We start from the raw sequence: 17219 nt of genomic DNA, 5'->3' as shown, positions 1-17219 counted from the left end.
CGTATCATACAAATCAATACACACTATTTTATTATGCATTTGCCATTAAGGTGTTCGAGCAAATGCGGAAGCTCAAATGGAACATCACTGCCAATCTCGAAGCAAATAGAAAATATATGCACCTACTCCGACGGGTCTAACTAACTATCCAATTCCGGACGCCGTACCATGTCAAATAATATTGGAGATGAGATCATACGATATCAATTAAGAGAGAGAGAGAGAGGGAGAATGAGTGCATGCATGTGTGAGAGCATCTTCTCTTTGAAATTTCAAACAGATTTGAGGTAATAATAGAGGAAACAAAAGAACAAAAAGCAGCATTAATAACGCACATTAATGGCTGCCATTGCAACGCCTGTGCGTGCGTGCCTCCAAAACTGGACGCCCACCTCTCTTTCACCGTTGTCACAGTGCCTTGAGCACTGTGATCCCGATAACATGATCCGTTTCATCTCTCGGGTCTCGTGGTAATATATATCGTCACCTCCTGTCCCATTTCCCAACACGGAATCTTGCGGGTTTTGAGGCATGACATGTAGCAAGTGGATCATATCTTATCGAGCGCCACTGCAGTGCTTCATTGTGACATCTGCAGCCTTCTTCTCGTTTGAATTGATCCCTTCTCCTCGGTTCTTCCTCCTTTCTTCTCCTTTGGTTCCCAGAGAAGAGAAGAAGGGGATGGGGAGAGAGTGGCAGTGGAGTCCAAGGCCTTTGGCTAGAGGAGCCTACAAGGAGAGCCACCCTGGTTGCATGAGCGGCATGCTTCACTACTTACACTTTCAACACTTGCTCTTCGCTGGCAGTAGCAGCAAAGCTCAAGCAGTCTCGTCGCTGTCATTGCCTCCTCGAATCGATCATAACTCTCAACAACTCGAAGGTATGGAAGCACCCAGGAATAGCCTAGAGCTGGATGATGGGAAAGCGTCGTCGTCGACTTCGACCGTAGAAGATGAGTTTTATGATGTTCCTGTGAGTCTTCTTCGCTACTTCTCTCTCTCTCTCTCTCTCTCTCTCTCTCTCTCTCTCTCTCCCCATGGCATTTGATTCGCTTGTTATTGTCAGGTTGGGATAGAAATAGCCCCACGACTAGTTTCACTATCAAAGAACAAGAAGAAGACGTTGATAGAGGAGGAGAAAAGGAGCTCATCGGCCGAGACTCCAAGAACTCCGTGCCTCGTGGCGCGCTTAATGGGCTTGGAGATCTCGGCGGATCAAGCCTCTTCTCCGACACCGAAGACGCCACCGTTGAGGGAGCCGCAAGCCAAATCTCGAGTGAGAAACAACAACAAGAACGTTGGCGGACATCAGTATACTAGGAGAGAGTCACCATCTCCACGGCAGCCACTTGGGAGCTTAAGCTGCAACGTTGCAGCGTCTCCTCGGGTCAGAATGGTCGACGCAGGTTCTCGGTCCTTGCCGGAGACGCCGAGGGTTTCGTCAGCGACGTCCTGCGACGTGGATCCCAGGTTTTCTCTGCAACTCAACAAGAGCACCAGTAAGGCCATGAAGGAGGAGTTGAGCTACTTCTGCAAGGTGACTGGCAATTACTTGCCGTCTCCTCCATCAGCATACTCGGCCACGAGGTCTATGAAGAACGAATTCGTGTGGCATCAGGATGAGAACAGGAGCCCGAGGAGCCACCGCTATGCTCGTGAGATCGTCGAGCAAGTGAAGGAAAGTATCAGTGGCAGAAGAGGCGGAAGAGGAGGAGATGGCGGCTGCAGTGGCGGGGATGGACTAAAATCCAAGTCTAAGAGAACCAGACCGACCGAGAAGAAGCTCTCCAACCCACCAGCTCCTTGTTCTCCTCCTCATATAAGAGTCTTGGAGATCCGAAACAACGACATTAAAGATGGAACTAAGAAGTCACGAACGCTGCCTCCTAAATCGCTTCGGTCGCAGGCAACCGACCATATGTCCTCATCAAGAACTTCAATAGGCACTCCAGATTATGGTGAAGCAAAGACTGTTAAGATGGTCCTCAGCAAGTGTAAGAAAGCTGATAATGATCGGTTTACTGAGAGGATCATCAGGAAGGAAACACAATCACCGACACCAACATCAGCATCAGTCTTTCAATCAGCTGGGAATAGAAGCAGTCGCAGATCCTCACCATCTACTGTGGAACGGAGAGTGGAAGAAGTATCCCAGCCTGCGTCAGTCTCACGGTCGTCTTTGCCCCTAAACGTCCGTAACTTTCGACCATCAAACATTCATATGTAGAAAGGCTTCAAATTTAACGCCTTTATTATTCTTCTCTTGCGCAGCTGATAGGAGTTGGAGGTGGCAAACACCAATCAAACAATCCAGAGTTCCGATATATGAAGTCCATATTTGAACGTGCAGGGATCGCCGGAATTCACACAGTAAGATGGTACTCGCCGTCGCTCCCAATCGATCCCATCGTCTTCCATCAGCTGGAGCTCGAGTTCCCTTTCTTCCTTGTAGAAGAAGAGGAACGATGCAAAGACATCGAGGAGGAGGAAGAAGAGGAGGTGGACCTTCTTGTTCTCGGTCCTTTACGGTACCGATCGAACAGGAAGCTCCTGTTCCATCTGGTAGAGGAGATCTTAAGAGATCTCCTTACCGGATGTTGCAACCTCCCACCATCGTTCTGCCGCACCAGCGATAGGGAGGCGCTGCTGCGGCAACTCTGGGGACAGATCGAGAGTTTCCCCGCCGCCGACTGCCGCGTGGTTGGCGACATTGACGCGCTCGTCGCGCGGGACCTACCTGAGGCCCACGTGCGCCTCATGCTGCGCCACCCCTCGGTGGTGGAAGAGGCGGACGATGTGGTGTTCGAGGTGGAGCAGGATATCCTCGACGGCCTCCTTGGCGAGACCGCAGCCTGTCTGGCCCTCCCCTCCTCTGCTTCCTCTCAAGGCCGGGGTGGTGGTCACTACGGGTTGAGTACTGTGATGTGTTAATATGCATGCATGGAAGAAGACCTCAGTTTGCTGTAAATGAAGCAGACACGCTTTTTCTTCTCTCTTTTCTCAGATTTGGCGTGTTCTCTGTCTTCATTGTGTGCTTTTCCCGAGAAATCTGTTGCCGTCAGAAGCTAAGCTTTTGTCAGGAGTTTTTGGCAAATGATGAAGGAGATGGATGAGGCAGTAACCAATGAGCCAATGAGCGCCTCCGTTCCGACAGATCATATACTTTCGCAACGCAGTCCATTAATCTGATTTTGATAATATTAAATTAATATAAATAAAAACGGAATTAACCTCCGAATTTTTTTAATAGAATTTTTTTATTGATACTTGAAATATCCTTTTCCCTCTTTTTACCGATCCATGTGTTTTAGTATTTTTAATAATATTATAAAATATTATAACATAATTAAAAAATACTACAACATAAAATTTTTATTCAAATTTTATAAAAATCCTGCATTTATGTTTATAGTGTTTTTACATTGTGTTATATTACACTATTTTTAACAATATCAGAAAAATATTATAACGTAATAGAAAAATAGAGTTACATACCAATTTATATATTACGTTATAATATTTTTGATATTATTAAAGTTATTATAACACAATGTAAAATTACTATCGGTTGATTCTTAGGAAAATGAAAGGAACGATTATCCTATGGATTGATCTGTAGGGAAATGAAAAAGGATAGATGGCTAGAGTTATTTTAGGTATTAGATAAAAAAATCACTCCCAAAGAATTCTCAAAATGAAAGACACTTGGAGGATTCTTTTTTTTTTTTTAGAATTCGTCCAAACTTTTAATATTTTTCACAAAATTACCAAATACAATTAGACAAGTGCGGTAAGATGGTGATGTCAGAAGTCTTTTGTTTCTCTCTCTTCTCGTGAAGTCAATAGGATAACATAAACTATATTTTCTTCGATTAAGTTCTGTAATTTTCTTGGATAATATAATTTTCTAAAATATAAAAAATAATCTTGGCCTATATAATTTAATGAAAATAATAATTTTACGTAAGAGAATAGGTCAGTTAAACTAATCAACATTGTTATGCACCCAATTAATGTGTATTTGGATCCCTGTCTTTATTCCTTAGTTTGACGATTCGAACATATTTTTCAATATATTCTCCTATGTAATATGTATCATTTGATTTGAATAAAAAATAGTTCTTATTGAAATTTTTTTATAATTCTAATTTTAATGTAATTTATGAAAGGATCTATATTTCTTTGTAATGGTTAGATATTAATATAATATAAAATAAAATCTTGAACATTTATAAATCATATTATGGTGGTTTCTTAGTCTGTTGAAGATAAGTCTTGAGTAAGCTCCCTGTTGTACAATTGACATTCTATGATATTTGGGTGAAAATTGATTCAGTTCAAGTTGCAAATATTAAATGGCTCTCTCATAGTAAATTAAAATTATTTTGTGGGTCTGTTCTAATGTAGCCCAAAGCTTTAATTGATGACTATAATTTTTTTTAAAAATAACAATTGTAGTAATTAGACTTGATCGAATGATTGTATTAGAAAAAACCGAAGATGGAACCATCGATCAATTTGATTTGTTTATGGGATCAATTTTGTTAAAAAACTGGGAAAGAAAAAAACCATTTTATCAACCGATCTTTGGCTAACTTAAATGAATTGACTTATTCAAATAAATTGATCGAGTTTTAAATGCAATTAAGATCACTTGAATATATATATATATATATATATATATATATATATATATATATATATATATATATATATATATATATATATATATATATGTTTTGATCAGTTCACCCACCAATTCTGGTTCTCGATGAAGGCTTCTTCTGCCCCGCCCACGGACAAGGGGCGTCAAGATCTCGGGCTCAGTCATCCTCTCGAAGGTTAGGGCTCTTCCATCTTTCTCTCTTCCATTCGCTAATGGTTAGGGCTCCGCAGATTGATCCCCACGAAGCCGGTGGGTCGAATGACAGAAGACCTAAACTAGAACAATAACATCCACATGTTCCCATTTGTCCATCTTTTTCATGTCCTGTAATTTCTAGGGCTCTTTTCATTACCTTTGCATGATGTTTTCAATTTTCCGGCTTATCGAGGATCTGCTAGTCCATTTAATGCCGAAATGTCTGCTGTAATTCGCTGGTCGAGTTGAAGCTGGTTATGTGTTTTCTTCATTCAATGTTCTCTTAACAATTATCTCTTACTCTAATATTTGAATATTTTTAGAGTTTATTTTCTTGTAATCGTAATATGGTTCTTCCAGGATTAATTATGAATTTCTAGCCGAATAACATACTTATCTTTCCTTACGAAAAGGGCAAATTCTTTCATAAAAGAGCAAATTCTCCAGGATTATGTTTCATGCCATGCATGCAGTGACTGATCCATATGCAGAACCCATATTTGTGGATCGCCTTGGAACTGGCCTGGTTTGAGATTGGAGCTTTTGCAAGAGCTATATTTTTAGACATGCTTTAGTTTTAACCTAAATGTTATTATTTTTTTACACAGGATAGCATCTCAATTGGAGTGCCTTCAGAAGATTTTAGGCATGGTCAACCTGCTCCTATCTTATGTGAGAAAACAATTTAGAGTCCTTTTCTTCTGCACTTTTGATACTTTTTATCTCTCGATAATCTTGGAAAAGATAGGCTAAATATCTTGCTAATGTTATGTTTGCTGAAAACGTACCAGATTTGGCAACAGCAAGCGGCTGTTAGTTCATGATATATGTGATATGTCAACGTAGAGTTTTGTATTCTTGCAAATCTTTAGTCTATTATATTAGGAAGAAATCATTTACAAATGAAGACCTGCTATGTTATGTAAGCCTGTTACATGTAGTTGCAAAAATGCTTCTTTACAGTCTCACTTTTCACAATTGGACAAATTCATTTACCTTTGTAGCAAAATATTTATGTCCAGGTGAAACTGATGAGAGCAGCTTAAATTGGATAATAATTTTTTTTTTGCCAGTACAAAACAAAAGATGCCAAACCTGATTTACAATTTAAAAATGTGGGACCACCAAAAATTTTCCAAGAAAAGTAGTTTACTGCAAATATTTGCCTCTGGATGCAACAATTTTCAATGTTGATGGGTATAGGACCACAAAGATAGATATCAATGCAATTGGCTTTACAGTTAATTTTTAACTGTGCTGTTTACAATTAGTACTTATTAGTGAAGAAGGTAGTAGCTATAAGATTTTCCTAGGATCCTATTTTTATAAGAAAAGTGTATTTCTTTGAAGATTAAGGATGCACATGGTCCATTGTGTTTGACCTGTCATTTTACCTACTTCAAACATTGTAATCTCCTCCATGTCATTTCCATCTATTGGAAGGTCAAAAGTGCATATTTTGAATGAGTTCATTCTCATAATGAAAAATTAAATTGCCTTCAGGTGATGGTGATCAAATATGATACTTGGAAGACCTGTTTTTCATTACACAATCAGATTGTGTTGCAATTCTTGCAGGTAACACACAGGCACCCATCCTTTAATAGATGATTTCAATGTGAAAAGAAGTATCAGTTCATCATCTTCTTTGACTAACAAGTGCAATTTCTAGCTACTAATGGCCTTTAATTCCCTTCCTAATTATATTTTATCTTTCATTGACATGCTAAGTCTATGCGTACAAGTGGAGCTCTTGATCATTCAACAACAAAATTGAATCTTCCTTTCATCGAGGTTTAATATTGGATCCAATTAAATCTTTTTCATTTAATATGTTTAAAAATGTATGTTCATGTATGTGCATATGAATATGCATGAAGTAAAACAGTATCTGCCCTTGGACTCTAGGTTGGCAGTATCCACAATACATGTTGGACGTTGGCATTTGAATTGCAGTACGTAAGTCACATTTTCAATCATTGTCTTATTCTACTTGGTAGATGTCTTCATTGCCCAGACTGTGGTTCAGGTGGATGCATTGTCCCCTTAGGCTTCATCATTCATCTAATTATGTTCACCCAGGATTTGGCATATGAATAAAATTGACAGACATATGTACATAACTCTTTCTTTTTTGCTTCTCTCTGTGACCAAACTTTTCATATACAGGTTTCAACAGGCTGAGAATTCTTTGAAAATTTGATGGATGGGGGAAGTTACCTATCTGTAGGGAAGAAAGCTTTGGAAAAGGTTCTGGTTACGTCAGGGAGAAGGATGGGATATGGTAAGCTTGGTTATAAAAGTAGAAAGAACTAAAATTCTTTGCTGTCTTTTAATGCAAAACAAAATCTGCTTTGCTCCAAAACATTTTGGCCCAAGAGGGGATTAGTTTGACTGGTTGCTTGCTACTTGCCTTCCACCAACTGAATCTTATTCGTACTTGTCTTTTTTGTGGTAATTGATTTTAATCATGTCCCTAGATCAAAAAGAAAAAAGGAAGTCTTGAACTTCAGCTTTGCCATGTGATGTTTTTTGTTCTTCAGTTGACACGACTGCGTTTTGGGACTACACTAGTTGGGTTTCTATTACTGCTTGCCTAAAAAATGATAAAGTTTGGAAAGAAGTTTGACTTGATTGCATATATCACGAATAAGCACTGGATGACCTATGACAGGAATTTCTTTTGTAGATATGATTATTAGGTTAGAAATCATACAAAGGTCATAAATTAAATGTAGTGACATGTCTATAACCTTGATGTTGCTTAGGAATGTGAATCTGAAGGAGCCAATACAATGATGGAGTATCTTATATCTCTAAAACCAAGTCTGGTGAAAATTACGGTATTTTTATAATCTTAATATGGTTTATTTTCGTTTTGTTTTCTGATTTGTATACTTGTTAATGTCCTATGATTGCAGGAAATTTTACCCTTAAATTTGCTGATAACTTCACCTGTGATGATCCTTTAGGTTTCATTTAGTTATCTTGCTCTTCTTGCTCACCTATTTCTTACTTCAGCCACTTCTAAACACCTTTCAGCATAACTTTTTGGAAGCTGAATAACTTAAATATTGCCAAACCAGGCGGATGGCAGTGTAGCCTCTGCATAAGGCCTTCGATTTGTTTTCACTTATTGATCAAGGATTATATATTGTTTGTAAGTAATGAAAATACTTGTAGTTATTTTCACAAAACCTAGTTTTTTTTAGGAGTGGAACTAATTCCTAGTATATTGGGTGCAATTTATCATATTCTGCAGAACACTGGATCAGCAGGTGCATAACTTCATATTTGCAAATCGTATTTAAGCTTTTGATCAGTTACTGAATTGTTGTTTTGAAAAAATTCTAGACTTGCCATTGGCCATTTACTGTCCATTACCATGGGACATATGAATAGGAATCAGGACATAGGTAACTTCTGTCTACTGTTCTGCTCCTGCCAATGCACCATGCAGTAGCTGACAGTTAACAGCATCTCGAGGAGCAACTGGATTCTAATGGGGTTAACCATGTTGTTTTGTGATGAAAAATGTAATGCTAATGGGCTGTTCATAGTGTTTTAGAATTGGCATTATCATTTCAAAGCCAAGTGAATTTACCTGCAGGGAGAAGAAGCCTACAGTTGTCACTTGTCACATAAGTTACAAGCAGGTTCTCCTGTTAAAACAATTCTTTTTATGATGTTTGATCCATTTTTTTCCTTCAGTGAAATAATTATGTATTTTACATATACATGCTCACTGTAATTCTCCTTATCTGATGGCTTTTGATTCTAAACTATAGAAAGTAGCAGTTAACTGTGTGCAAGGAAAACCTTGCACCATAATACTGTAAATTTGCCATTGATCTGACACTTCTATCTGGAATTTCTACTGAAAAAACCATTCGGGAAAGCTGATTGCCATTTGCTTTTGGCAAATATCTCTATCAAAATTGATTGTATCTGGAATGGCCTTGGGAGTTTTAATCGATGCTGACTTTCTAATTTCTAAATAGCTACTTTCGTGACACTACTTGTGATTCTTGAGACTCTTGTTAAACATATTGAAAATATATTCATCACTTCGGATGTGACAGGTTAGTTCTGTAACATCTCTTTTCCATGAGATCTTTGAATTTTCTTAGTTCTAAAATAATCATTGGTTTTCTTTTAGAAAGTAAATCTGAAGCTTCTGTATGTAGTCGTCAGTAGTGGTAAGAGGCATCTGATGCATTTTGATCTGGATTTGGGTTGATCTTGGTCCAAGGTCTATCCAGTTGCTTAGGCTCCTTGCATTTAGCTCAAGTAAACAAGTGCTTGAGTTTTGAGTAGCCTTAAGGCTATATGTGTGTTTTGAACTGTTACTCATTCTCATTTGAAAAATCAGAACACCTTTTTACTCCTAGAGTCATCTCTCTGAACATTGTTATAGATTGACCAACTCTAATGAACTAAACTGTATATCTCAATATGAACTGGTGAAAAGAACATAAAAGCCATTGAAGGATCAGGTGGAAGAATATATTCAGTCTAACAGGCTTTTTGAATTTGTTAGATGAGTCACAAAAAGGCAGGAGGATTGATTTTACAACAAAACAGAGACACAGTGATCAGGTCTTTCTCCATATCAATCGGATGGAAGCTTACATGCTCACCTAAGAATATTTTGTTGTTTTGGACTTGTAAACTGAGGTAATGTCTCTTTGCTCATCATTCTTTTCTGAAATCTCCTTCATGTATCAATAGTCATTAACTTCAGCATGTTTCCTATTAGATTCCTGCAACCTTTATGTCTCATGTTTTAGCTAGAGCAGATTATAAACACTACTAGGCTTCTTACAACCCATCATCTACATGAAGGGTTCGTCATAGACTATAACCAATCTTCTTATAAGAGTTTAATCCTTGAAAGTTCTGTCTTCTAGGGCTGTTCTTGTTGCTCACTTAGCAATGAATCAAGAAATTAAATAAATTGTTCAATTTGCTTTGGAGGTGGCTATATTTTTTTCTTTTCCGAGAGAGATGACAATGAATCACAGGTATTTCTACCTACTCGGCCTGTTTAAATTGGATTATCAGATGAATATGGGTAGAAAAATAGATGCCTGAGTCAAATTAGGACAGATTTGAGTAATATTTAATCAGGTTTGCTTATAGATATGATGAAATTCTTGAGAATTCTATTTGCTATCATTTTTGTTGTGGTAGAGATTTATTACATAGAAAAATTAAGTATTGAAGTCAGTCCTGAGACTAGTTTGATTGTCAACGTAGTAATTGGATTCAGGAAATGGATAGGATGAAATTTACAGCCACTTATCTGCTGTCATTCTTACTTATGGATGGAGTCATTTGCTTGATTAGCACTCTCAATTATTTTCATGAAAAGCCTAGTTTGTATCCTTCAATTATGACATCTGAACCCACAATAAGATGGATTTGATTTGATGGTATATTACAAATTGGATATGCGTCAGTTGCAATGTAGGTCAATTTGAACTGGCTTCACTCAACCAGTCTCATCATTCCAAAGGAAAGCCAAAAGGGCATTGAAATGTAGGGAAATATTATGGGTTTTTGCATATCTATACTTGCAATGTTTGGAAATAGTATATTTGCTCCTCCAGATTTTAATATATATCCCTTTAAATATTTAGATTCTTTGCATATAACAAATTGTTTGACTATTTAAATTCTTTTTATATGTCACTCTTGTTAGCATCAAATCAATAAATCTATGTTAATTACTACTAAATATCACTAACAGTGAGGTCAGAAAAATATTAAAATTTGAAGTACCTAAAATGCCTCTTATCATTTTCATTGAGTATTTAATTTCTTGTTTATGAAACTTAAATTCAGAAAGGAAAATGTAAATGTTATTAATTTAAAAGGTATACATAATATTTTTGAAGCAGGATTAAATTTAATTGAAATTAAAGTATTAACATTGTCATACTAACAGTTAACTGACGAAATTTCTTATAGTGGTACATATGTAAGTTTTTGAGTCGTATAGAATTATTTACATATGCATAAACTTAAATTTAGAATGAGAAAACAATGAAAAATCACTAACTTATGAGGCATGAGTAATATGCATATTTCAATATTTTGAGGTATTCGACTGGTGAATTGTTATGTGAAATTTTCACAATCCTTGGCCCATAAGCAGCTCCTACATCTTCTTGGTGTTTGATTAGGTATTTATTTGATGAACTACCAGTAAATTCTAGTTTATGCTCCCCACACCAATTTGCTTAAAGACCCACTGATCATTAAATGATGATATATGCATATGCTGCTGAAAACATAACTTAATCATATCAGTTAATTTATCTTAATAACCACAAGGATGGATTTGAATACCATAACCATGTCGAGTCCCAAACTCTTCATTTCTCAATCTATTCCACTGAAGCATCATCCTCAACATGCATTTGGGATCTCACCTCATACAGTGAGTGCTGTGGAACCCCTGTTGGCCTTGTTCATTAATCAAAAACCCCAATCTCTAGAAGATGATGGCATCAGTGCCTGCTACTATTGGAATATGGGTAGTGGCTGGCACTCATCAAGTGCTTCATTCAATGGACATCATTGTTCCTGTCTTGGCAGGTTGTGAAAGAATAGATTAGATATACTTGAGAAGGGAAACCTTGAGGAGATTACATTGTTGGGCCAAGGACAAGCAAGCTTATGGTGTTAGATTACAGCTTTCTTGGCACCTTTGAGCTTTTGATATGCCATATTAAGGATGAAGCTACTACTAGTGATGAAAAGGGGTTTGACCTTACTTTTTGTGTTGGGGTCTTTCATGAGGTCACTTTAGCCTCCCAAAGTGGCCATTGTTATCCCTTAAAGTCCCAGCCCAGTGTTGGTCTCCAACAGCCATTCCACTCCTTTCCAAGTACAATCATCTCAGCACACAAAAGTAGGCAGTAGCATCAAGTCTAATGCTGGTCACAACACCACTTCACTCTTCTTCAAGTACATTCATCTCATGCAACACACTTAGGAAGACCGGCAAACAAAAGGCTTTTGGCCACAGGCATCCCCACCACCGCCACCGCCACCACCACCTCCACCTCCACCTCCACCACCATCACCTTCATCTCTCCCCCCTTGTAATGAGCCACTTGTACGCCTTATCTCTTTGATTGTTCTTGTCTGTGATTCCGTGCCTTTCTTGTCGTTTACTTGGGACAGGAAAAGAGAGCAGGTTGGTGACTTCTCCTGGACTCCCTCGTTGTTGTGTCGACCGGGAGATCCTCCAGGGATTGCGTGTGCCACGCTGGTGCTCGCCACTGCCTCACTCTGACACGCCATTTCCTTGTCACTGTCAGGGATCGGACTGTGCTCGCTGTGGGATGGACAAGTACGGTGGAAACCAAGGAAGCAAGTAGAGCAAGCATATGACAGGAGTTCCATTGGCTGGTACGTATCGTTCATTCTCTCACGTAGTATAAAGAGTTAACAGACTTGTCCTTTGGCTGAGCAGAAAAAAGTCTGCTCTTAAGAGCACAAATAATCTAAGCTTGATTTAAGACTACAGGCTTAGATTATATCCGTTGAGGTATCCTTATTTCTCATATCAAACATACTTAAAATTCCTCATCCTCGAAGAATATGCTGACTTAAGTATTGGGAAAGAATTACAAAGATCTTTATAACATGAAGTGATGTATCTGCTTGATTAACTGGGTGTTCTCTGACAAGAATCCAAGTTGCAGCAATTCAATAGTGATCTCTGTAGAAATTTAGGCATCAAGATTGACAAGAAAGCTATGGGGTTGATAGTTTCATCCACTGAACAATACAGTGGGTGAGTTTATCTGCAAGACTTTAGCTTCTGATCAGGCATGAAAGGGATTTAAGTTCACACAAACAACCTAATTTTATTATATCGAGGAATTTACGCAACCATATCCTGTGCTCAGAGAACGGGCTTATGTCACTCTTCTTCTTATGCAGTTCTAAGGATTCTCTTAAGGCAGAAAAAAAAAAAATCCAGGTTTGCAGGTCATCATATACATCTTGAATTGTCACATTCATTGTTATGCACCAGTTTTAAGATTCAAGCACCGCTTTATGATATGATATTTCATTTTCATACATTTTTTCATTTCTAGTATAAGAAAAACAAAACTCAGTTTATATTTCAACACTTCAACTTAACCATCATCAGATAATCTTTATAGGCCCCAACTAGAAATTGGTTCCTGATTCATTTCTTGATATTTCATATCATAAAGGAGTAACCTTATATCAAGTAACTATATCATGTCATAAAGGAGTAACCTTATCATTGTATCAAGTTCTATCTTCTTCTTATTTTATATTATCTTACAATAAAATAATGATCCAGTTATTTATTTTCAACTTAAATCTTGTGGATGTGGTATTTTGATAGGAATCTCATGCATTGGATTTATTTTACCTTTTTTTTTTAATTTTCGTATTATTGTGAGAAATTATCAACTATAAGATGTAAGAAAAAACAATTAGTGGGCATTCATTGTGTACTACTTTGTGTAACACGACAAGGTCGAGAATTTATGTGTGAGTTCGAATGCACTGAAGTTATTATCTGGCTAGGAATAAGATGTGACCTTCCATGATCATAAAGAGATGCTCCCAAAAAGATATTATATATCTCAAAGTCCTATGAGTTATCCTTGTATACCATTTTCCACTTAGGATTTGTGTTAGTTTTGTGGCCCCATTTGAAGAGAGTGTGATATCTTAATTAGTCTCACACTAGATATAAATTACAACTGTAAGTATTCTTTTTAGAGTTGTGCAACTGTAATATTACAGAAGTTTGAGTTATGATTATGTGGTCTTTAAATAAATAAAGGAATATTTGGAAAAACATTTTGGCTCTGAAATTTAAAGAGATAAGTTTAGTGTGATAATATTTTTTTGGTATTCCAGTTAGAGTGGGGGAAAAAATGGAATTTGGGATAGGGATTGAGACATATGAGTGTTGTGATGGGTTCAGAAGAACCCACCAATTAAGATGGAGGGGCAGCACAAGAGGACAAGGATTCCACTACCTCGCCCTCGTGCACTGCGGGAAAAGGAGAATGAAAGCAACAAAGTGGTGCAAGAGCTCCATGGGTGGGAGCGCCACTCGCCCGCAGACTTGTCCTCTGCCTTGGCGACTACCGGACAATGGCAGGGGAGGCGTAGCTCTCATGGGCATTCATCTTCCCAAGCTTTGTTGCCTGTTTCCAGGACAAATCCCTTTCTTCTTTCTTTCTACTGCTAATGTAAGCGAGAGCTTGAAAGAGAAATCTTGCTTTGTTGCCGCCAGGGCCCCAACCATTGGCAGCCTCCCTCTGGTGCAAGATGCTACATTACAGATGAAGAAAAGTTGGGGACTATTACGCTGCTGTCAGTGGAGGACAAGCTACTCTAGCTGAGAGCATGTGTTCATTTGCATCCACTTCCAATTTCAGAAAAAGTAGGCTGTCTCAGCTTGTCTCTTTGCCTCCTTGCTCTTCTATCCATCATCATTGACGCATTTGGATGCATACCTCTCTCTCTCTCTCTCTCCCTCTCCATCTCTATAAGCTACTGTTGAGAACCAAAAATGACGAGTCCAAGTTGGGTGCGTCGCGGTCACTGCGGCGCGGTCGCTTCGGCCCGGCGAATCCAGCTCGTGAAAGCGTCGAGGGTCTTCATGTCGGCTCTATAATGCTTCTGGGTGAACTCGAGCAGCGTGGGCCACGTGAAGTCCGGATACGCCCTGGGATGGTCGGCGTCCACCAGCGCCCCTGGCGGGCGCACCACCCTGTCGGTGGCCGGGCACAAGAAGAAGGCCAGCGACTTTCGCGGCACCTCTCTGTTCACCACTGCTCTGTGTAGGCAACTCTTGTACCTCCCGTTCGACAGCGCCTACGCGGGGTGTGTTAACTCAACTCAGTGAAGGGGATCGGGATTGGATGGGATGGTGGGCTTACCATGAAAGTGTCACCGATGTTGACGACGAAGGCGTCGGGCTTGGGGCTGATGGTGCGCCACCTGCCGTCGGCGAGGACCTGCAGGCCTCGGACGTCGTCCTGGTGGAGGATGGTGAGCGAGGTGGGGTCGCAATGGGGGCCGGTGCCCAGCGTGAGTTCCGGCTGCCGGCACGGCGGGTAGTAGTTCAGCCGCATTATCGAGTCGTTGCCCTCGAAGAAGTCCCGGAAGTGTGCCTCCCCCACTCCCAAGCTCAATCCGAGCACCTCCATTATCTCCAGTGACAACCGGCTCATCGCCTCGCAGTATCGCTGGTACACCTCCCTGTCATCGCACCGTCAACGTCAGCTTAGCAAAGCGTACGATACCTTTGGCAGCTTGCTGTTGTCGGTCTCTCTTACCCCAAGTGGCGGAAGTCTTCGCCGAGGGCGTCGACGATGTAGTCCCGCACGACGCCTCCGGCGAGCGGCGAGGGGGAGAAGCGGAACGAGAGGGTTTCCTTCCACGGCAGCTTGCTCGCAAACCTCCCCGTGAAGCTGCTGGCGTAGCCGCAGCTCTCCCCGGGCTTCCGCCGCGCGAGCTGCTTCGCCGCCAACGGCATCGCGAAGAAGGCCTCCGCGGCGCGGTGCGCCTCCGCCAGAAGCTCTGCGTCGATGCGGTGGTTGACGACGTGGAAGAACCCGTGCCGCTCACACGCGCCGGCGACGGACCTAGTGACGGCGGCCGCGGCAGCGGGGTCACCGGACCGCAACCCGCCGAGGTCGATCAGGGGGACAGAGAGCTCTTCGTGGGCGTCGGGAGTCGGCTTCTCGTGCTCGGGCCAGACGAATTGTTCGGGGATGTAGTCCTCGCGACTGAGGACGGCGGCATTGAAGACCGGCGGTGTCGCCTTGGTTTCTATGGGCTTTGCTATGCTCATATCCACCACCGTTTTGGGTAGGGAACGAGTTCCCATCACCATACTCTTCCTACTGTGTCTCTCTTATATATATACGCTTTTGGGACGGCAAGCAGTGATGTAGAGGGGGCGGGTGGTTTAGAGCTTGAATGGTGTGGAAAGTATGCAATCTTACGAAGGATTCAACGCTGGCTTAGGCCACTGCCCTTCCCTGCTCCTTATATAGGATAGTGGAGCGAGAGAGTGAGTGAGAGAGAGAGTGAGAGAGAGAGAGTTGCTGCTTTTGACACAGGAGTCATCCCACCTTTAAATCTTAGCATGATCTAGCATGATATTTAATACGTCACTTCATAATATTCGTCGAGGAATGAGAAGAGGACACATGTGATGAAGTCGTAGTCGATGTGTTGGATCGATTGCCTCCAACCGACTGTTATTTAATGAGGCATTCACAAGCGTTAAAATATATGACCTCTAGAAACCTCGATCAAACATTAATAGTGATGATAAGTGCAGTCGGTGTGCCGACGGGTAAAGTTCACAAACATATGTTTTCGGATTATTATTATTATTATTATTATTAGTATTATTATTATCTAAGTTTTTGGCATCTATGATAATTCAATTAAAATATTTATCATCTGGTATATATTTCATATTAATCAATATGGTATTTAATACTTAGTGTAGTAGTGTCGAGATATGAGTTGATTTATAAGAGTAAATAATAATTACTGTTATCAACTTGTTTGGAGTTATTAGATTAATAAATTAATTGTTCCGTCATATCACAAAGGGTCTCTAAGTAGGTAAGACCGACCGAAACTATCTCAAGCTATATATATATATATATATATATATATATATATATATGGTGAACCAAAACGGAGCTAAACAGTGGCGATCCAAAAATATTAAAATGTTGATTTAACTTGGTTTGCTACTCTACTCACACGTGCATGAAAGCTCATTCATGTGTGCAAGCAAACTACAGCCTGTAGTATACTGGACGATGTTGTTGATGGTTAAATATGATTGTCTTCATATTCTGAAGATTGATAATGAAATATGAATGTCTCAATATTAAATTGATGTGCCACTGTCATGTGCAATAAAGCTTATGTGTGCAAGCAAATATAGCGAAGCTGAATTGTAAGGGATAGATAGCATCGATGATAAGTTTTGAATGGTGACTTACGAATGTTTTTTTTTTTTTTTTTTTCTTCCAAATGGTAAACGACGGAGGGATATAAGGTCACGACTTTTCGACAATCCATTAAAGTTTTTACGAATTAAGTTAGTCAATTTTTTAAATATATTAAATGATATTTTAAACTCTAGTAAGTAAATATCTTATATAAGCATAAAAATTGATTAATTTGAGTCAAATTATTTTATTTACACATATTCACATACATTATCCGTTCATAAATCTTTTTTATATAATTATTTTTGTAGTCTAGTAGTATTATAATATGAATATTCGTTTCAAAATCAAGATTTCAAACAC

General features: G+C 39.5%; 2 protein-coding genes and 1 long non-coding RNA gene across 3 annotated transcripts; 2 read left to right on the top strand and 1 right to left on the bottom strand.

Moving 5' to 3' along the window:
- The first annotated feature begins 450 nt into the window (after positions 1-450).
- Positions 451-2998, top strand: LOC103968843 (uncharacterized). The gene is made up of 3 exons (XM_009382178.3): positions 451-972; positions 1066-2190; positions 2271-2998. Exons 1-3 carry the CDS (start codon positions 532-534, stop codon positions 2928-2930), a joined length of 2226 nt encoding a protein of 741 aa, XP_009380453.3. The 5' UTR covers positions 451-531; the 3' UTR covers positions 2931-2998.
- Positions 2999-9544: 6546 nt separating this feature from the next.
- LOC135631956 (uncharacterized) lies at positions 9545-14337 on the top strand. Its single transcript, XR_010494559.1, has 2 exons — positions 9545-9884; positions 12192-14337. It is a non-coding gene; the product is annotated as an uncharacterized LOC135631956 (long non-coding RNA).
- LOC135631955 (gibberellin 20 oxidase 1-D-like) lies at positions 14079-15911 on the bottom strand. Its single transcript, XM_065140126.1, has 3 exons — positions 15213-15911; positions 14814-15135; positions 14079-14748 (listed from the first exon to the last, which is right to left on the bottom strand). Exons 1-3 carry the CDS (start codon positions 15770-15772, stop codon positions 14473-14475), a joined length of 1158 nt encoding a protein of 385 aa, XP_064996198.1. The 5' UTR covers positions 15773-15911; the 3' UTR covers positions 14079-14472.
- Between the last annotated feature and the right edge of the window lie 1308 nt (positions 15912-17219).

Source organism: Musa acuminata, chromosome BXJ3-2 (genome assembly GCF_036884655.1).
Source record: "Musa acuminata AAA Group cultivar baxijiao chromosome BXJ3-2, Cavendish_Baxijiao_AAA, whole genome shotgun sequence".
In the NCBI taxonomy this organism is placed as follows: domain Eukaryota; kingdom Viridiplantae; phylum Streptophyta; class Magnoliopsida; order Zingiberales; family Musaceae; genus Musa; species Musa acuminata.
Note: the sequence above shows the minus strand (reverse complement) of the source record. Positions and strands in the feature narration are given on the sequence as shown.

Coding starts and splice junctions, on each gene's coding strand:
- LOC103968843 (XM_009382178.3), top strand. CDS start 532: ATGACATGTAGCAAGTGGATCATATCTTATCGAGCGCCACTGCAGTGC. Junction 973..1,065: donor ATGAGTTTTATGATGTTCCT/GTGAGTCTTCTT, acceptor TGTTATTGTCAG/GTTGGGATAGAAATAGCCCC. Junction 2,191..2,270: donor GGTCGTCTTTGCCCCTAAAC/GTCCGTAACTTT, acceptor TCTCTTGCGCAG/CTGATAGGAGTTGGAGGTGG.
- LOC135631955 (XM_065140126.1), bottom strand. CDS start 15,772: ATGGTGATGGGAACTCGTTCCCTACCCAAAACGGTGGTGGATATGAGC. Junction 15,136..15,212: donor GAAGACTTCCGCCACTTGGG/GTAAGAGAGACC, acceptor GTGCGATGACAG/GGAGGTGTACCAGCGATACT. Junction 14,749..14,813: donor ACATCGGTGACACTTTCATG/GTAAGCCCACCA, acceptor CACCCCGCGTAG/GCGCTGTCGAACGGGAGGTA.